General features: G+C 33.9%; 1 protein-coding gene across 3 annotated transcripts in view; it reads left to right on the forward strand.

Moving 5' to 3' along the window:
- The window catches only part of LOC124946394, a 53,377-nt gene extending 35,122 nt beyond the window's left edge, over positions 1-18,255 (forward strand). The window contains exons 1-9 of one of the 3 annotated variants that reach the window (XM_047487060.1): positions 7,940-8,412; positions 10,081-10,295; positions 11,234-11,454; positions 11,565-11,787; positions 12,647-12,818; positions 12,998-15,905; positions 16,047-16,368; positions 16,432-16,631; positions 16,728-18,255. In XM_047487060.1, coding sequence (XP_047343016.1) covers positions 8,283-8,412; positions 10,081-10,295; positions 11,234-11,454; positions 11,565-11,787; positions 12,647-12,818; positions 12,998-15,905; positions 16,047-16,368; positions 16,432-16,631; positions 16,728-16,896 — 4,560 coding nt within the window. In that variant the 5' untranslated portion in view covers positions 7,940-8,282 and the 3' untranslated portion in view covers positions 16,897-18,255. Of the gene's footprint in view, positions 1-7,939; positions 8,413-10,080; positions 10,296-11,233; positions 11,455-11,564; positions 11,788-12,563; positions 12,819-12,997; positions 15,906-16,046; positions 16,369-16,431; positions 16,632-16,727 lie in introns of those variants that run through there. The other 2 variants (XM_047487149.1, XM_047487224.1) reach the window with 2 other exon arrangements.
- The last annotated feature ends 3,658 nt before the right edge of the window (positions 18,256-21,913 follow it).

Consider the following 21,913-nt stretch of genomic DNA (forward strand, 5'->3'; position numbering starts at 1 on the left):
AAAAAAAAAAAAAAAAAAAAGAAGAAGAAAAAAAGTGTAGAAACGGAAGTACGCAATGTTAAGTCGAAAGCATCGAGATCTCCATTTAAATGCGATACGGCTTCTAAAGCCTCTTGAATACGGAAATAGGGAAATCGCCGTTTCGAGTTCCTTTTAGATCTCTTTCGAGAGACCAACCAAGCGTAGCGCCAAAGGATTTATATGAGCGGTTCTTTCTGATAGTGGTTACCATTTCTAGTTTTATCGTTTGACTTTGATTCGTTGGTATTTCAACTTATGTATACCTATACATACATATAAATATATATATCATATCGTTGTGATAATTTTTTTTTACAATATTTCTTTCCAATATCTCGCGTAGAAAAAAAATTAATTACCACTTTTCATTAATTAGATGATTACAAGATTTCTATGAGTAGATTCAAATTAAGTTCTTTAAACGTCGTAGAACTTCGCCGTATTTTAATCGAGAAAAGAAAAAAACGAGATTAAAATTTATCGTAACATTCTCCATATTATTATTATTATTATTATTATTATTATTATTATTATTATTATTATTATCATCATCGCCTATTCAAAGCTTTCTCTACAATATCTTCGTTGCAAGTTCCTTTTTCATTTTTTTTCTCTCTTCATAATTTATTTATTTACTTATTTTCTTTTCTTCATTCTTTTTCTTTTCCTCCTTTTATCTCATCTTTCCTCTGTAATACAAAAGATTATACCGCGAAGATAAATATAAATCATTCTTGGCAAATGTAACCGTTCTTTGTGATTAGACGAATGGATCTTACGGTTCTCTCACAGAACGTAGAGAAGTACAAATTATCTCGCGACAATACAAGACTGATTCGTGTCAGGATAATTGATCGTTATTCGAAACGATTTTCAACGACAGATGTCTATATGTATATATATATATATATATATATATATATATATATATATACACAACATACACATGTACATAGATACGAATATATATCTATATAAAATGAAATAGATTCTGTTCGTTAGTTGCGTGCATTAGTAAAATATACTTCCGTGTATTTTAATACTTATTTATATAATAGGTGGATCACATTCTCGTTTCTAAGTATCGTTAATTGCAAATAGAGAATTGTCGTTAATTAAAAAAAAAAAAAATATATATATATATATATATATATATCGGATAGATTATGATAAAGAAACGGACTATTAAAAGTGTATTTTTTTTCTTTTCTCCCTCTCTCTTTCTCTCTCTCTCTCTCTCTCTCTCTCTCTCTCTCTCTCTCTCTCTTTACTCTCTGGTGTCTCTAATCCTGCGTCATTTGATCTAGAAAATGAAACTGGCGTTAATAAATTTATAATTGCAATGAGTCAATGTTTCTACGTATATACTTGATATACATGTTTCTTGTCAAGATATCCCTATGTAACGAATAACGGAGTACGACTAACGGAAAAACCAATGATTCGATGCGAATGATTTCAATGAAGTGCAATACCGATCGATCGATCGATCGATGATTTCCTTCATCGAGCGTGTAAACGTATACGATTACCAATCAGGGAAAGTCAGCTATGGAATATACCGAGCACATGCTATATATATATATTCTATCGAAACTCCATTTAACCATTCTAATCGTAAAAAAAGAAAAAAATCTCTTTTATTCTCTCTCTCATTTTCTTTTCCTTTTTTCTTTTTTTTTTTTTTGTTTCGCTTCCTCTTCTTCTTCTTCTTTTTATTATTTATTCTCGTTTATAAAGTGTGAAAAATCGATCATAAGTTTGTTTAAAACTGAGCCTTCATTGACAATTTCGTTGAAGTGTACATAGGAAAAAAAAAAAAAAAAAGAAAAGAAACACACACATACACAGACACACACAAAAAGAAAGAAAAAATAAGGATGAATATAAAATAGTTTAAATTAATCAATCCATTCGATGGGAAGGAGGGGAAATATTGAAATCATCGAGGAGAGTTTGATCGAGCGAGTTTTATCATCTCCCCCCACTTGTGCCCTAGTTGTTATCGCTCATATTTTTTATTACGATCTCTTTCTCTCTCTCTCTCTTTCTCTCGATCCTTCTCTTCATATCCATAATACGTACACACACACACACACACACACAGCATACACATGCGTACACAGATGCATGAGTATAAAACAAAGGGAGACGCCAGTCACTTTAATCGTTCAAGAACCTTACCGTCGACCTCATCGTTCTTTTCTTTTTTCTTTCTTTCTTTCTTTCTTTCTTCCTTTTTTTCGGAGAGAGAATGAAATAAAAAATGAATAAAAAAGAAAGAAGAAGAGAAAAGAACAAAAAGCAATAGTAATAAAAAAAAAAAAAAAAAAAAAAAAAAAAAAAAATTAATGACAAAAGTTTAGCGATAAGATAAATAAGAAGAAGAAGAAAAAAAATAGGAGGAGGGGAAGGAGGAGAAGGTAATTGCTTGGTGAAATGTGTCATGCTTTTGGCAAGCTGAAAAGATCGGTAGAAGGAGATGCAATGAAACAACGAGATCGTTTCCTCCCTCGAGTTTCGATGACATCGGAAAAACGAGCCACTTGCTGGAGAACGAAGTGAGAAGGAGAGAGTGAGAGAGAGAGAGAGGGATATATATATATATATATATATATATATATATATATATATTGACCAGATAGATAGAAAGAAAGAGTGAGATAAAGGGAACACGTCGGCTCCTTTGTCCTCTGCTTTCGATTCGCAGAAACGGCTAGGAGAGAACTCGCGAGGCCGTTCCTTTGTGCCTTCCAAGCAGACCTCTTTTCCTTCTTTTTCTTTTTCTGTTTCTTTTTTTTTTCCTTCTTCTTCTGCTTTATTTTATTTTTTCTTTCTTCTTCTTCTTCTTCTTTTCTTTCTGTTTTTTTTTCCTTTTTTTATTTCTTCCTCTTATTTCTCTCCACTCGTACAATTCTTCCTTCCTTCCTTCCTTCCTTCGACGCGATTCCGACTTCTTCGTTAGATGGAATAGAGAAGTTGGTCTAACTGGTAGAGTCGTTCGAATAACGAGAATCTTTTCGTGTTACGATGAAACGGTATTAAGAAAGACGCTTCTGCTTTCAATTACCCTACCATTAGCCGATTTTATTCTACTTCTTTTATTTTTTATTTTTCTTCTTCTTTTACTTCTTGTTGTTGTTCTTCTTCTTCTTCTTCTTTCGTTTTCTTTCTTTTTTTCTTTCTTCCTTGCTTCCCCTCTCTCTCTCTCTCTCTCTCTCTCTCTCTATCTCTCTCTTTTTCTGTCTCTTTCTCTCTCTCTCTCTCTCTCTGTCTCTCTCACCCTCTCTCTCTCTCTTTCTTTCTTGAAGAAACATGTAGGTGGAGTTTTCAAGCGGAGAGACCGGTCGGTCATCCTGCACCTTCTTCTCGTCGTTACAAAGTCGTCTGGCCTCGTTGGGTTTAGTTCTCGTGAGACTACACTTCTTGACAAAAAGGACGAAAATCATTGAGCCGGTCCTCTCCTCCTTTCCGGGTTATTGACCTTTCTGTCTCTCTCTCCTCTCTCTCTCTCTCTCTCCTCTCTCCTCTCTCTCTCTCTCTCTCTCTCTCTCTCTTCTCTCTCGCTATCTCTGTCCGCACGTCCATCTTCTTTTTTTCTCCTTTCTTTTCCCACTTAGCCCCATTGTCCTCTTTCGATAATCGATCGATTGGATCGTTTTTCATAGCTCATCGATAAATATTCTTACAAAATATTTTTGTAATCTTCTTGTCACATTGTCTCTCGTACTCATTGAAAATAAGCTTTTTAAATTTTTTTTTTTTTTTTTTTTTCTTTTTAACGATTGTCGATCATCATTGATTAATATGTTTTGTTTACTGATCGATCGAGTCTATATCTCTCGATGTCTATACGAAAATTTTTAATTTATTTTATAAGTTATGATGATCATATTTTATTTTCAAAAAGTAACCCTTTCTCTCTCACCCCCCCCCCTCTCTCTCTCTCTGTGTGTGTATTAAAAAATCAGGAAGAAGATTAAAAAAGTATATTCATACTACATATATATATATATATATATATATATATATATATATATATATATTTCGATATAAATGGCGCCATTCAGCCGCAATATTTTTTTCCCTGAGAATAATTTAGCGATCGTTAAGCAGCCGGCCATGACCATCCAGCGTTATTAATATCTCGATCGAAGAGACTACCAGAAGGAGAGAGATTCCAAATAACTTTTATATTTTTGCACGTTAAAACGAGCGAAGAAAAAGAGATCGAAAGGGAAGAGCGGAATTTTAGATTTCGACGAAAACAAAACAAAACAAAATAAATAAAAAAAAAAAAAAAAAAAAAAAAAAAAAAAAAAAGAAGAAAAAAGAAAATAAGGGAAAAAACAATTAAACAAACAAACAAACCAAACAAAAAATTCTCAGATAATTCTCAAAGGAAAGTCAAAGAAAAAAAAGATTTACTTTTACATATACTTTAACGATCCTCGAGAAATCCATATCTTCTCTTTTTCTTATCTCTTTCTCTCTCACCCTCTCTCTTTCTCGCGTGGTGTCTTATTATTATTATAATACTAGGAACGAAGATCTTCGTTTTTAGAACGTACACAATTGTTTGTTCTTTTTGGATAACCATGACCTCGAATCTTAAAGAAACTCCTCCTACCCCCTCCCTGCCCCGCCCCCCGAGTCTTCTTTGAATCGATAATAGTGAAGAAGTTTCGCGGGGAATGAAAAAGAACGAGACAGTCATCGAGTTATCGAGAGAAGTCGTACGATATCTTTTCTCTCTCTCTCTCTCTCTCTCTCTCTCTCTCTCTCTCTCTCTCTCTCTCTTTCTCTCTTCTTCGACTTCGCTCATTGATTAATATGAGAAGAACGAATGAAGTTGCTCAAATGTATGTATGTACGTGTTGTTCTCCTCAGTTGAATCAACTCGTTGATGATGCGTTGCACATCTTCGTTGTTTCGATAGGAACGTTAGATTCTCTTCTCTCTCTTTCTTTTCCTTCAGCTCCTTCTCCTCCTCCTCCTCCTCCTCCTCCTCCTCCTCCTCCTCCTCCTCCTCCTCCTCCTCCTCCTTTACCCTCGTCAACCTCCCGCAACGAAGCGGAGCACCTTCCTTCTCTCTCCCTATATGAAGTCAGCTGGCTCTCACTCGGCTACTTTCCGTGCGAGAAAGAAGCTTTCTCGGCTTTTGTCGGCGTCGAAGCTCGAAGCACGGTACTCGAGTGCAATCACCTCGTGCATCCGAGTCTCCTTCTTTGAACGTATACGTGTATATTTTGTATCTATATACGTAGTTATATATATATATATATATGTATATATATATATATTTATTATATATAACGTTGTAGATACTCTAGGACATTGCTAGCTCACGTTAAATGTAATAAACATGTATTAATTGTTAAAGCGCAATTTGTTATTACAATTTTATTCACATTTGATATATATATATATATATATATATATATAACAAATTAATTAATAATAGAACATTTTCTAAACTGTAAATTTGTGTAATAAGATAACACCGGTATAAATATATTACTATGAATATATAAGTACTTAATTACTTACTTTAAACGATATAAACGATTGATAAAATTCGATCGATTTAATATTCGATTAAAAGTGAAATGAAAAAAGAGAATGATTTTTTGTTCTTCCTTTCTTTTCTTTTTTCTCTTTTTCTCATTTTTTTTCTTTCTTTTTTTCTTTTTTTTTTTTTGTTTTTTCTTTTTTTCCTTTTAAACAAACCCACAGGAACATTGTCCACTCGTGATCGATCGGTGTTGCTCCGTGTCATTCAATTATCGCCTCTACGCGTTAATTATTCGTTTCGGTCGTTCCTCTCTCTACCATAGAAAGAGAGCTCCCGAGGGATCTATCGAAGAGAGGATTCAAAGTTTTGCGCATGACACGCACGTACGATCACCCTCGTGCACGTCGAGGGATAACCAACGGGAGAGAAAGAGAGAGAGAGAGAGAGAGAGAGAGAGAGAAAGATACAGAAAGACAGACAGGCAGAGAGAGAGAGAGAGAAAGAGACTCTGTATACTACCCTCCCTCCAGTTACCCTCCCGACCACCCTCCTCCGGCTTCCCTTATGCGCCACGGACCGTATAAGAACCTTACGCCGCGTCGTTCTTTATTCAAATTCCTCGTTGAGTTCGCGCGAGCCGGAACATCGGCCGGCTTTTCTTCGCGTCGCTGCGCGGAAAGTCTCTCTTCGCCTAATCGCCTAACAACCTAAAGTAGACACCGTTCTAATCTCTCGTCTCTCTCTCTCTCTCTCTCTCGCTCTCTCTCGACTCTCTATTCTCCGTCTATCTATCCTCTTTTCTCTCTTTCTCTTTGTTTCAGAAAAAAAAAAAAAAAAAAAAAAAAAAAAAAAATTCGTCTCATTACGTATCCTCATGTCGAGGAGAAAATTAACGAGAGAAAAATTGATCGTTTAATTTTGTACGATTATTTACTTATTTATTTATTTTTTTATTTCTTTTTTTTTCTTTATATATATATATATATATATATATATATATATATATATTTTATGTGCCTTTGTTTCCCTTTTTTCTTTTATTCTTTTTATTTTATTTTATTTTATTTTATGTTTTTTTTTCTTTTTTTTTTTTCTTTCTATCTAACACCCAAGTTTCCTCCAAGTGATGAAAATTGACACGCGGAGGAGATGTATATTCGTAATACGAAAGTATTGATAGCAGAGATTCGTGATCGACCACAAGTCAGTGAGTTTGTCGTGGATGGGAAGAAAGAATCATTACTTTGCGGGATAATAAAGTAAAATCATCCTTTATCGCGATACCTATCAATGTAATCTTTTCTGATTTTTTTTTTTTTTTTTTTTTCCTATTATCTTTATTTTTTGTTAGTCTTTTTTTTTCGTTTTCTCCAACGAGCGTTTCCAAATACAATTTTTAATTCACTTATTCATGCTCGACAAATCGTTTTATTAAATAGTCTAATAATCATTTGAGAATTCGTGACAAATCTTCGGATTGGTGATTCATTAAAGTGATCGTAATATTTTGTTTTCCTCAATGTCTCCCAACGTGATCATTTTTCTTTATTTTTTTTTTCTTCTTTTTTTTCTTTTTTTTTTTTTTTTTTTTTTTTTATATTTATTATTCTTTAACGTGTGTTTCCAAATCGAATTAAATCCGTTTCTTCGTATTCGACGATCGTGTTGTAAAGATAACAATAATCATTTTGAAGTTCGTTTTCAATAAAGAAAAATTTTACGACCATTGATTACAGCCGAGAGGATCTTTTTGAAAAGAAAATTTACCGATCATCAACATTTCGTTCGTGAAAGTGTGTTCGTTCGTGCGATAAAGAAAGAATAGACAGATAAGTCGACGGATTTTCTCGGTCATTGACTTTGCTAACGAGCCCAACGTCCAAAGTTGTTCCGTCCGTCTTCTTCTTCTTTTTCTTCTTCTTCAGTTCTTCCTCTTCCTCTTCCGTATTTTACGCTTTTCTCTTCTCTCGCCCTAACAAAAGTCGACTACGGCTTGTGAAAGAAAACTAGAGAGATAGAAAGAGAGAGAAAAAGAGAGAGAGAGACAAAAGAGTACGTACGTAGCATGTAATTGGTCCACCAACGCGTTTTCGCACCTTCTTGACCTCGATTCTGTTAATGTAAAAGCCACATTGAGAGAATACCACGTACACAAATATATATATATATATATATATATATATACTTACGTAAATCTTTAATACATATGTATATATATAAAAGTAAAACTTTTTTTTTTCCTTTAATTTTTTTTCCCTCAATCGTATTCGTTTCGAGTCAACGACTTTTCAAAGTTGATCTTAGTCAAAGTTGAACGATATTCATTTCGAACAGAGAGAGAGAGAGAGAGAGAGAGAGAGAGAGAGAGAAAGAGAGAGAGAGAGAGGAAGAGAGAAAGAGAGAAAGAGAGAGAGACTTATCTTTCCTTCGACTTTCTTTTCTCGTCCATCGGGTCTTGTTGTCAGTGTAAAGAAGAGAAAAGCTAAAGTCTGTGATCCGGTTCGACGCTTTAATTCACCTATATGGAAAGGAACGAAGTTATTAGTAATGCTTGTTCAACGTCCAACACGATTTACTCTCACGAATGACACACATTTGTAAATTTATTTCTCGACGATCGACGACAACGACGATAACGACGACGACGACGAAAAACAAGAAGAAGAAGAAGAAGAAGAAGAAGCGGAAAAGGAGGAAGAAAAAAAAGTAGTAGAAGTAGAAATAAAACGAGACGAATATCGAAGTCATGACAGAGAATGAAAATGAACGAAAGAGAATGATTACGATTTGTTCAGGAGAGAGAATCGTAAAAATGTCGACGATCCTGTTAAGCTGTATGTCGAATTGCTTCCTCGATGGAATTGGAAAGTTCGAAGGTGCAGACGGTATTATAGATGAACGTTCATTATAAAAATTTTAACAGGATATAGCAACGTAATCGCGTTTAGCTTTCATCTTTCGTAGGATAATAATATGTCGTTTAACTATAAATCAATCTCGTTAATTCTCGAGAAAGTCATTTGTCTTATTCGTATTATTTATTTTCCCGATCGAATATTACATACATACATGTTTTGTAAGTAATTATTTATTTACATAAATATTATTCAGAATAAATAAACATATTCAAATTTTATTGATATATAAATATATATATATATATATATATATATATATATATATATATATGGGTTGTCCGGAAAGTTTGTGCCGATTTGTGGTAGGTAAAGTAATGACTAAATCGGCACGAATTTTTCGGACAACCTAATATATATATATATATATATATATATATATATATATATATATATATATATATATATATATATGCCTATCTACGTATAGGATAGGAACGAAGAAATCATTGTCTCTTTGTCTTCGAATAGCCGACCTTGCGAGAAGAACTAAGAGCCCTTTGGTATCGTGCCAATTTCTCTTAGTCGATTGTTAAAGCGTATTTAATCGATATTTCTACGTCCGTATAACGTGCTGATAAAAGATTCTCGAACGATCGGGAAATATCTTTTTCAAGGTTTCACATTGATAATCCGAGACGGATCGTTTACAATAATTCAATGAATCGAATTTATACGTAGTTATAGATATATACGTACGTCATACAGATTCCGCAATTCGAATTCAACAATTTTTTTTTCTGCGAAACATCGAACATCTAATAAAATCAAATTTGTTTCTTTTACAAAATTATTATCGTTTCTGTTTCTTTTTTCTTTTCGTTCTTTCTTTTTTTTTTTTTCAATTTATAAAACGAAAACGAAAGAATTTTTTTTGTGAAACAAAAAAAAAAAGAAAAAAGAAAGAAGAGGGGTAAAAAAAAGAAAAAAGAAAAAACATGCCACTCGAAGGTAAAATTTCAAATCATCGCTTGTCGAAAGCCTTGAAATCTGAACAATCGACGATCCAATGAAAAATCTACATCGAGTTTTTATATTATTCCAACAACAATAACAAGAAAAATTTATTCCTTCGCCGCAGATCGTAAGAATTCCAGGGAAAATTTAAACGTCGATACGTATAACCTAAATATGTCTGTAGGCTATGATGCATTTAATTGATAATAAAATTGTACCGATTTAACTTTATCGCACGAGAGAAAAATAATAATATACGCTTGTATAAATTACGAATGTCGTATCTCGAATTAATCGACGAATGTAATATTAAACGAATATTTTGTATACATCTTTTCGTATCAAGCAAATATAAGATTTTATATTTCTTAAAGAGAAAAATTTACAATTTGATTAAACCTTTCATAGCAAAAGTTTATAAGAAGATAGATTTTGTCGGGACGATGGGCTCGGGAGGAAGAAGAAGTGAAGAAAAGGGAATAAAATTAATTTGCGAAAAGTTTCCATTCGATTCGAATAAGATTGAATCTCGAGTGAAAAATCTGTACGATAGTTTTAACGTGGCTCGTTTTCTTTCTTTCTTTCTTTTTTTCTTTCTTTCTTTCTTTCTTTCTTTATTTATTTATTTATTTTTTATTTTTTGTTTTAATTTCTCTATTTACTTTGTTACAGGAATGCACTGCCTAGGTGCGGTGACAGGAAGCACTCCCAGCCCAAATGGGGCTGGTAGTCGAGGCGGTATTCTTAGTATGTTCCGAGCTCTTGGAGTCCTTGTATGCGAAGGGAGAATCCAGGGTCCTCCGCGTGGCTACAAAGAGGGTCCCCATTGTGCGCCGCCCATGCAACCTTTCCCAAACAACCACGTCTGCGAAGAGGACAATTATTTGGTGAGTCGTTTTGTGAAGTCACGTCTTCGTTAAAAATCTGAACGGGACCACCGACCTTCCTCGTAATTTCATTTTGTGATATTAAACGTTTCGAATGAACAATAGAAAAATATATTCAAGCGCGTATATACACATTTATTTTTTTTTTTTTTTTTTCCTTTTTTTTGTTCCCTAGGGGGTTTTTTTTTCATTTTTTTTTTCTCTTTTCTTTTTTTTCCTCTTCCCAAATGAGAGGAATCTCAAAATGATCGTTCAAATGGATTTGATCATTAAAGCAAGTTCTACTCGCATTTCTGTGGTAGAACAGATGGTTGTACATTTGCACGTTGTACGATCGTAAGTACAATTCCAGGAAAGGACGGGTCACGCGAGACGATGAATCGCACTCTATACCTTCTTTGCAGAGATATATATGTATATATATATACATATACATATACATATACATATACATATATATACATACATAGATGGGCGCTTATATATGACTCACGATTCACGACTCGCATTACTCTCGCATTGTCAGACCACGCGTGTCTCCGATCTCTCTTGGTTTTCAACGAACGATAGTTCAGTTTACGAGGAAAAGCAGAAACGCGACATCGCGTGGTGATGATGGTGATGGTAGTAGTGTTAGTGGTGATGGTGGTTTCTGGTTAAGAGAAGCCAGCGTACGAGTTCTAAACCAAAAGAATTTTTGGATATCGAATTCGATGGCTTTCGTTGTAATTGGAGCTCTTCCGAAGGATCAAATTTTATTCGTTAACTTTCGGGATTGGTCCGAAGTCTGGTCTCTTAACCACCGATATCGATATCGATAAACTCAACGATAGATTTAAGGTTATATATAATTTGTCTCGATTTGCCCTCTCTTTCTCTCTCTCTCTCTCTCTCTCTCTTTTTCTCTTTAATTGATATGATTTCTACTATCGGTACAGTGCGACCGGTATCTTGTCCTAGTTCGAGAACTCGCCGATCGAACTGCGATCGGATCGTTCCTATGCGTCGAAGTACTACTCTGCAGCAATTGTCAGTGCGGCTTGGCAAAAGCTACCAGCAAGCACCCAATTTGTCCTGTACCGTCCTTATCCATCTCACCATGGCAACAAACTTCAGAACTTTTGCTCGAGTATTGGTCCATTTGCGTTGTACCAAGCAAGTAAGTTCACTTATTATATATATATATATATTAATTTTTATATTTATTATAAACATTGAGTTTATCCATTTGAATACAATCAACATGATGATCATCTATCCATTTCGCAGGAGCCCGGAAACGATGAATTTCCAAGGACTTTATCAGGCAGTCCGTTCTAGATTACATTTTAGCCAAGTTGCCGCCTGGTGGTCCAGAAGTAACGGGATAGAACCGAATTACGTTGCAACAAGAGTCGTGCCGTACAACGAGGATAATCTAAGAAAATTTCGGGACTCGCCGGTTGAACATACTTTTCCTCTAGCTGGTAACGGCGACGGAAGTTCCATCAAGGTGAGATACTTTTCTTCCCCTTGTTGCTTCACCTTTTCTCTCTCTCTCTCTCTCTCTTTTTCATGAAAAAAAAGAAAAAAAGAAAAAGAAAAAAAAATTAGCACAGACGTTATTTTAGCAGACGCTAGTGCCGCTCGAAATATATGTTATTTTCGGATATGGTCCATCTCCCGATCTCTGGATCAAATGCGTGCACATGGACTTGCACGATTTGTTTAAAATATATATATATATATATATATATATATATATATATATATATATATATATATATATGTATCGTTTCTGCAAGAAGACAGTTCTATCGTTAGAATTCGAGTCAACGTCTGCATTTGAGATCCTCTTATAGACGTCTCGTATATGATGTTGCATTTACGTTTTATACTATGTATGTACATACGTAATGCATATATCACGAGAGAGCGTCGGAAGTAATCTGTTATTTCTCGCGAGATCCAAAGAGCGAGATCACAGCGTCCATTGAACCATTGACGATATACAGGGTGTTCGATGCGAATTGACGTCGCTACCAAGACCTTTGCGTTTCGTCTCCTCGACTAGTGTCTACGAACGAGATATCGAATACGTTTCATCCTTTTGGAAATCGATCATCGATGCTTCTCAAAGACATCGACAACGGACCTGCTCCGTCTTGATAAAGATATCGCATCACCCCGTACATCCGCATGGTGGTTTCTCGTGAACGAACCGTATTACCTTCCTCGCTTCTATTTTAGTGCCCGAGGACACTAACTATACCTACTTTTAACCAGCAGATGAGTCACCGGCTACCCAATCTTGTACGAGCGGTGTGAGTGCATTTAATGGACCTGAAGAGGATTTGTGCTGTAAATTTTAGGTCACCGTTTGGGCATTGCCACGGATGGAAGAGGTGCCGATACTTAGCTGCTCGTTACATCCGACGAAAGAGAAAGACGAGGAAGGTGTCGCTAGGGCGCTAACTCCAACCAAAACGATTCCCGTGGTATCGACGAACACTTCGCAAAACTCCGACGGCCTCGTTATGCCGGGTGAGTAATATAAAGATAAAAACGTAATAGATCGTCCCGTATCTACTTATCTCTCTTTCTCTCTCTCTCTCCCTCTCTCTCTATCTTTCTATTCCTTTCTGAACGACGATCGGATAATATCAAAAGTCGTTTCGGTTGAGCGAGACGATAATCGAATGTTTGTTTGTATGTTTAAACAGTACTGCTGGACGATAGGCTCCATACACCATGCAACAAGCCAGGCAAACATCATTGTCGTTGCGAGGAAGAAGATGCTTCTCCGCCTTCCCCATCGATCGCCAGGCCTATCGGCGAGAGAAAACGTCGTAGATCCCTTCCTTGTGGTCCACCGGATGTTAGTCCTAGCGTAACGTTTCAGGCTATGCCACTGCCGGCCGTCCGGGAGTCAAGTGTACGAGAGCAAAGAGATAATGATCGTTTGATAACAAGTTCGAGCTCGAGTTATCCTAGATCGTCCTCGGAGATGTTGAATAATCGTGGAGTCACGGCTATAAAATTTTCAAATGGACATCATCAGAATCGGTTCGAGGAGAACACGCTTAAGAGTCGTAATAATCTAAATTCTGACAATCTCGAGCGTTGCTTTAAGACGCAGTTAAGTATCGAGGAACGAGATGGTAACGTTGAAAAACGTTACAAGCTTACACTCGAGAACACGATGAACGGTGCGGAAGGGAAATCGTGCGAATTAGGAGAAGAGAAAACGCGACGATCGGAGAAAGGATGTGGTGGTGGTGGTTGTGGTAATGAAGGTGGTGGCGGCGGCGGCGGCGGCGGTGGTGGTGGTGGTGGTGGTGGCGGCAGTACTGGTGGCGGATTTCGTAAGAACATTAATTGCACTGGCACACCGGCTGAGAGTAAATCGATGGAAAAGAATGGTCTCTTCGAGAACCTCATACCATTTAATTCTTCCTTACCATGGTCATTCGTCGAGTCTTGGAACAATAGCGGTGCCAATGGCAAGTGCGGCTTTCAGAGTTTACGAGGACCAAAGGAAGGACGTTTTAATGGATCATCGAGAATGTATTCCGTGCCTGCACCACCTGTGATAGATCCCTTCAAACGAGCTACGCCTTTCCACGAATCCAATCCAGGACCTTCTACGTACGAGAGCACATATATCAAATCTAAGCAAGATACTTTTGAATCGCCCTGTACGGTACATCAAACTCGATCGAAATCCTCGATAAATGGTTTCGGATGTAGCGATTGTAAGGAAACATTTAAGAACGATGAGAATCCAAGATGTCGTGGGAAGCCTAACAAAGATTTGAATCAGATGATGTCGAAGCTGTCTTTCCCGGATGGACAACAGTCCGAGAAGGACAAGGCAAAAGAGGAAGGTGGTATTCTGGATTGGTTTACCAGGGTACCTAGTCGTGTTCTTGGAGTTTCACCTAACAATGGTTACGTTGAAAATAGTAAAGCCAAAGACACGAACTTGAAATCTCAGGATCAGCATGGCAACGAGGTCAAGTTTAAAAACTGCAACTTGGAACTTAGCCAGCGTGAATTCGATGAAGTTTTGGCGGTGTTAAGAGCCAGGACACCCTCCGGACGTAAGAGGACTCCTTTGAAAACCATCAAGAGACGCGATAGATATGAGAAATCCCTCGAGGATGGCTCCTTCGAAAAGCCTTCGACTAAGTTTCCTACCAATTTGGATTCCAATGAATATCTTGTTGTCAATCACGTGGATGCACGGATTAAACCATGCGAGAATTGCAATCACAGGTATTGTAAGAAAAACGAGCATCGATTAGCTGATAAAAGCGTCACATTAGATCGCGTTTATGGAAGTAAAAATATTTATAATCCAACCCACGAGAGGCAGGACAAGCTAGGAAATTATATGAACGACGAATCGAAAAGCGATAAATCTTGCGTAACGGACAAACGTGTGAGTGCTAATCCAGTCGATTGTTTACAAAGTGTATCGAATAAGGCAGATGTATTATTGGGGGCCATATTGCGAACTAGCAAGGATCGGAAAGGTCTGTCGGATATTTCCAATGGGACCAGATCTCAAATTGCCACGTTGAATGCGAAAACCGATAACGAAACTAATTCTAGGTTGGAACAGCCAAATTCGATCGGGAAACTCGAACATGATTTGAGAATCGCACCGTACGAAGACGACAAGTCGTTGCCGTTGGCATTGAATAAAAAATTCAATCGTTTTCGTCAACTCTTTAAAAAGGAACAAGAAAGGAAGGCGACGGAAGATAATCTTCAACAGCAGCAGCAGCAACAACAACAACAACAGCAACAACAGCAACAACAACAACAACAACAACAACAGCAGCAACAACAACAACAACAACAACAACAACAGCAGCAGCAGCAGCAACAACAACAACAACAACAACAACAACAACAAGCACAACAATGCGTGCGAAATTCTTCTCAACGTTTAAACAGTATGAATTTAAATTTGTCTTGCAATAACATTCAGATTGGTAATTCGGTTGATAATACGACACGTAATTTGAGAGAGGTCAAAATAAAGAGAAAAATAGATTTTTCGAATTTTCCGGAGGAGATAGGAAGGATCGAGGAACGATCGGAATCGTCGTCTTTAGATTCTAGTACAAATGGCGCACATCAAAACTCAAGGATACATAGTACAAATTACAAGGAGGATCATCGTAGTAACGTCTGCAACAAGGGAGATCCCATGAACAGGCTGTACAGTACAAATCAAATTAAAAAGGACGATTACGAAGATGAACACGGAGATCAAACTAATCGAGATAATAAAGCACATAATAATAAAGATCCTGTTCCATCCGCCGTTAAAATTACGCCGGTCTCTTTGCAAAACAGTTTCTCGTCTTCCAAAATACGAAATAACAATCACAAGGCCGGCTTCAGCAGTAGCAGTACCGAGGACGATGAGACACTCGACAAAGCTGTTCCTTCGGCGATCGAGCAAGAAAGGTTTCGAAGGTCTTTGGAGAACGCGGCGTCAATGGTATTCCACAGTAGGACTGGTTTGCCCCTTACATCGAGTCCCGCCCCATTGAGAAGAGGTAGCTGCTGTTTCGACTATGACAGTAGCTTGAATTCCGTTTCCTCGAAAAGAAGGTATGTAAATATAAACGAACATCAGGAAGTGGATTAATTTTTTTAAAACAAACTTTGTAATATATTCGTTTTATCCTTTAAGAATGATTTTTCTCTTTTATTTTTTTTTTTTCTTTTTTTTTTCTTTTTTTGTTTCGTTAGTGCGCTCTTTGAATTGAATACACCACCAAGTCCAGGTGCGGTCTCGTTGGAGGAGACCGATCGAGAAACAGAGAATGCATGCGAAGGCGAAGAACCACCGAGAAGGCGTTCGACCTCACGAAACAGGCCACAGAGTCATGCTCTCTTAGGTAGCTTCGAGGAATCAGCTTTGAACGGTAGACTCGAACCAGTATCGACTGTTCACGGGTTCACAGCGGAACTCGGTGCGAGTGGTTCCTTCTGTCCTAAACATCGAAAGCTTCCAGTTACTGTGTTCTTCTATACTCTCGGGGACAATGACAAAGTCTCTACACCGTACCTCGTACGTATCAATTTTTTCCATAATAAACTATCCCAGCTTACAATGTTCTTTCCTTTATTATAGGCTCATATTAATCTAGGAAAGAAGGGTTATCAGGTACCCAGAAGCGGTACTATTCAAGTGACCCTACTCAATCCATTGGGTACAGTTGTCAAGATGTTCGTAGTTCTGTATGATCTTTCCGACATGCCACCACGATCTCATACTTTTTTACGTCAAAGAACTTTACGGGATAAAACCCTACGCTACCTCGTACATCTTAGGTATAAATATACTCTATAGCATTCCTTTATTCTTAAACTTACATTAATATCAATGATATTATTTATATCTCTTTTTTTTTTGTTTCTTTTTTATAGATTCATGTCCGGGAAATCAGGCAGGATTTATCTACACACTGACATACGTATGATCATTTGCCGCAAGTCCGATGTAGATACAGCCTCGGATTTTGGATCAGAACCACCAAAGGAACTTAGAAGTTATATTCATGGTCCTACAAATCCAAAATTTTCACCAAGGTGCTGAGCCACGTGGCTCTTTCCATGGGGTTGCTGCCGATCGCTCCGCCCACCTAGTCCCCTTCATGTCGAGGTTTGATTCGCTATGTATGTGACTGCGAGAAGAGGAAACTAAAAGATCTTGTTTTGTTTTTGTTTTTTTTTCTTTCTTTCTTTCTTTCTTTCTTTCTTTCTTTTTTTTTTTGTTCTTCTTCACACACACACACACACACACACACACACACGCGAGAAAGTGGGATCACATATTAGAAAGAATTTGACGTTGGTACACTAAGAGAGATAATAATAATAATAATAATAATAATAATAATAATTATAATAATAATAATAATAATAATAATTATTATAATAATAATAATAACAATAACCAATTTGAAAGCTATAGGAGAGTTGATCATATTTACGATCCTTCTCTCTTATTTATGGTATGTTTAAAATATATTTGTGACGTGGGATGTGCTTAGTAGCATTAGCTTGCGATAGTTTCTTCTACATCAATTTTGTTTCTCTTTTTTTTTTTCTTTTTGTTTTTCTTCTTTTTTTTTTTTTTTTTTTTTGAAGGAGAAGTTAGGGATGGCGTGTTGCAAAGTTGGTATGTGTTTTACTTGTTTAAGTTAATATCTGTTACATAGAAGATTGTACGATTGAAATGTTTTCGTTTTATTTTACTCGTGATATTTGAGTGTATTGGAAAAAAGTCATAGTTTGTTTAGATTTGCACGTAATCGTTAGATCTGCGTAACTTTCGATTCTTTTCGCTCAAAAATATGTTTTTCTATCAACGTTATTAGTTTCATCCCTATCTTTTTTCTTTTTTTTTTTTTTTTTTTTTTTTTTTTTTTTTTTGAAATCGTTGAGTTTGTAACAATTGTGAAGATTTTAAAAAAGGAAAAGGAAAAAAAAATGCAAAAAAGAAAATAGAACAAAAAAAAAAGGAAAAAAGAAAAAAAAAACTATTACTTTCGTTTTATTTCCAAAATATCAGAATTTGTCGCAAGCTATAAGATCTCCTTGGGAAGTCTCATTCTTTCAATTTATCTCTGTAAATATAGTCTAATGTAAAGTCAACTAAGATTTTTTTTTTTTAATGGGATAATACTGCCATCTATGTGTGTAGTAACCCTAAACGAGGAAGAAACGAGTGATAAAAATGGGAAATATCAAAATATCGGACCTCTCGTTGAGATATTTTTATCTAATATATACATATAGTAGAAAATTATAAATTTGTGATATAAATGTGTTCTTTATAAATGGATTCGATTTATTCGGTGTTAAATTCAAATTAAATTAAACGTTTCATTTTGTTTCGTTTTTTTTTTTATTTTTTTTCTTTTTTTTTATTTTATTATTATTTCTATGTTTATTTTTTTTTTTTTCTTTTTAATATTATAGACAAACGGAGAGTAATATATATATATATATATATATATATATATATATATATATATATATATATGTATATATGTATATATATTGTTCCTTTTAAAGAGTAGGCAAAATCTTTCCCTTTTGGCATAAATTGCTTTCAGGGAGTGGCCTGGTAATGTGATATTTCCTTATTATAAAGAGGAATCATTATTTACACGTATAAACAGAACACAATTCTTGTGTCCGTAGCACTGTGATGAATATTTTGATAGACTACGAAGAGTAATTATTGTAAAAGAAATATTTGAGTAGATCATATGTTTTAGAAATAATTATATTAACGTCGTATGAGAAACATAATGTAGAGATATAGCTAATCACACTACGATTCCATACTATGTGTCATTGTGATATGGTGTACTATTTCGTACCCATATCGAATAACTAATTACTTTTTTTCCTTATCTTCTCTATCTCTATCTCTATCTCTATTTCTCTTTAAATCGAATTAGAATGAATCAATTTTTTGCTGCGATGGTATAGAAATTTGTCGATAATCGAATAAAATTTAAAAAGAAATATAAATTCGATTTGTGTGAAATTTTATTTTTGTATCATGATAAGTTGACGTATACGAATTCATGAATATTAATTTTAACGTTAGATTGTTTCTCACTTTATAATGGAAACTTATCTGTGTGTTTTTTCTCTTTGTTTTTGTTTTCTCTTTTCTTTTGTTCTTTTTTTTTCTGTTTATACGTGAGAGTTAAAGAGCATTTAAAAATATTAGACAAAAGAAAAAGGAAATTAATTTATATATATATATATATATATATATATATATATATATATATATATATATATATATATATATATTGTATCAGAATCATGATTAATATAATTTTAAAGCGACGCGAATATCTCGTATGTATGAACGTTGAATACAAGTGCAATTTTTTCTGATACTCTGTAATCTTGTAATTTTCTCCCATTTTTATTATTATTTTTTTTCATTTTTTTCTTCTTTTTTTCCGTTTTTGTACGATTTATTTCCAGGCGTTTTCTATCTGAAATATTGTGCAGCGAAAGAATGTCGATAAAAAAAAAAAAAAAAAAAAAAAAAAAAAAAGAAAAAAAAAAGAAAAAAAAGAAAAAAAAGAAGAAAAAAGAGGAAAAAGAAAGAAAGAAAGAAAAGAAAAGAAAAGAATATGACACATTTGTGATATGAAAAAATATTGATTAAATTAGTAGACGCATTGTTTTGATCTGTAGTAGTGATTTATGCATGTCCCGATTAAATCACAGACCAAAGAAAGAAAGAATAAAAGAAAGGAAGAAGGAAGGAAAGAAATAAAGAACGGTAAATAAAGAAAAAAGAAAAGATAATAATGAAAACTGTGATTTATCACTTGGAATCAAGAAAATTTTACAATCTGTAGTGTGTATGTCAATGAATTGTGGGGTATAGTACCACTGCCATATGCTGTATATGTATACTATAGCATAGATAACAAGTAGTATCTTCATTGAACTTCAATAATATTACTCTCTTTTTTGCAATGACACCTGGTCATGTTCTTTAATATCACAAATTACACACAGTGGATAAATATATATATATATATATATATATATATATATATATATATATATATATATGTGAATTTTAATGTTAAAAAAAAAGAAAGAAGAAACAAAAAAAAAACTATTTGACGATTCCATGCTAATTATTTCCTGATCACTTAGATGCTTAATATAGCTGTGTAAAATTTCATTATAAAAATGTATTTAATTTTCATACGACAACAACAACAACAACAACAACAACAACAACAACAAAACATGCAATCTTAAAAATACCTCTTGAACTTGTACGTATGATGATAAACAATAAACAAGATTGTATTTTTCGAGTTAAAAAATGACGAATCGTGTACTCTTTTTGGATATAGAAAAAAATGCTAATAAATATTGTGATAAATTAAACGCGAGTGATATACATAGATGTAGTTTCATATATGAAGTTACAGTAACATACATATTTCCTTATTAACGACGACAAAATACTTTTATAGTGCCAAATTTAAAGGAAAAAAGAAAGAAAAGAAAGAAAAAAAAATATTCGAAACCTTGAAGATCATTGTTTTGTTTAATTGCGTCTACGAAATATTTTTAATTTCTCATATTCTTTTTTTTTTTTTCTTTTCGTCTGAACTTGACTTTTTCTTTTATATTTATTAACTAAAATTTCTTGCCGTTGGAATAATTTGTTCTTTTTTTTGTTTTTCTTTTTTTTATCATTTTTTATTAAAACATTATAATAACAATATATCGAAAGATAAGGCAAACAATTTTTTAAAAGAAATCTTGATGTGTGTAGTGGCACTTTTATATATATATATATATATATATATATATATATATATATAAAATTGCAAATAGAAAGCAAAGGATAATTACGTCATATCGTAAAAAAAATTATGTAAAAAGAAAAAAAGAAAAAAAGAAAAAGAACAAACAAAGAAATCAATTGCCGAAACACCTGTACGCATAAATCAAGACAGGTATGTATATAGGAAACACAATTATTTTATAAAATCAAATATTGTTATATCACTAAAATGTAATTTTTATTATTCAAAATGAGAAAAAGATGTACGAGTATATATAGAGGAAATTTATTATTTTCAATCTTGTTATGCATGGCCAAGAAACACATAATAAAAATACAGCGACGTATAAATTCATTGAAAGTTTTAATTACTTACCAACGATAAGAAGCCAAATCCATGTCGAAGTATATATATTAATCCCATATATAAAAATTATGAAAACAAAAGAAAAGAAAAGAAAAAAAAAAAGAATCTATTGTAATTTCTTTATTAACAATGTTTTACAATATCATGCTATACGCATGAAGATCTCTCTATATGGTTTGTCGTAATAAGTACTATAATCTATGACAATTTTATAATTCATTATTACAATAATTATAATCTATCATATATATATATACATATACAAAACACGGTATTTTTGTGAGCTTGTCTCTCAAATTGTATATATTAAAAAAAAAAAAAAAATATATATATATATATATATATATATATATATAAATATATAAAGAACGAGAATAAAAACAAGAAACCATTTTGAAAATTACAAACGTACACATTCTCGTTTAATTTCGTACGATATAAATTAGATAGACATTTATATTTTTTCTCTCATTTCCCGCGAGTACGTCGCGGTTATATAAACTTTAAAATAAAAGTAAAGGTAAAAATTACAATTAAAAAAAAAAAAAAAAAAAAAAAAAAAAAAAAAAGAAATAGAATAATATATAAAAAAAAAAAAAAAACTTATACATTTACTAGTAAAAATTCTTTTGGTATTACCACGTACGGTACTCCACTTCCGGAAAAAAAAAGAAAAGAAAATAAAGAACGATATATGATATGATATTTAACAAATAAATGATGGATCTCTGGAATATTATGCTTGTGTTTTTTCTTCTTTATGCCAAGTAATAGTTTAAAAAAAAACTACAGTCCTGTATTTACTTTCGGAATCTTACAAGAACGAAGTTTATCGCATTTTATAAAAACGACAGTTTCTGCAATATCTTGATGAGCTTCCTTCTTATAAAATGT

This window comes from Vespa velutina, chromosome 1 (assembly GCF_912470025.1).
Source record: "Vespa velutina chromosome 1, iVesVel2.1, whole genome shotgun sequence".
NCBI classification, from domain to species: Eukaryota; Metazoa; Arthropoda; class Insecta; order Hymenoptera; family Vespidae; genus Vespa; species Vespa velutina.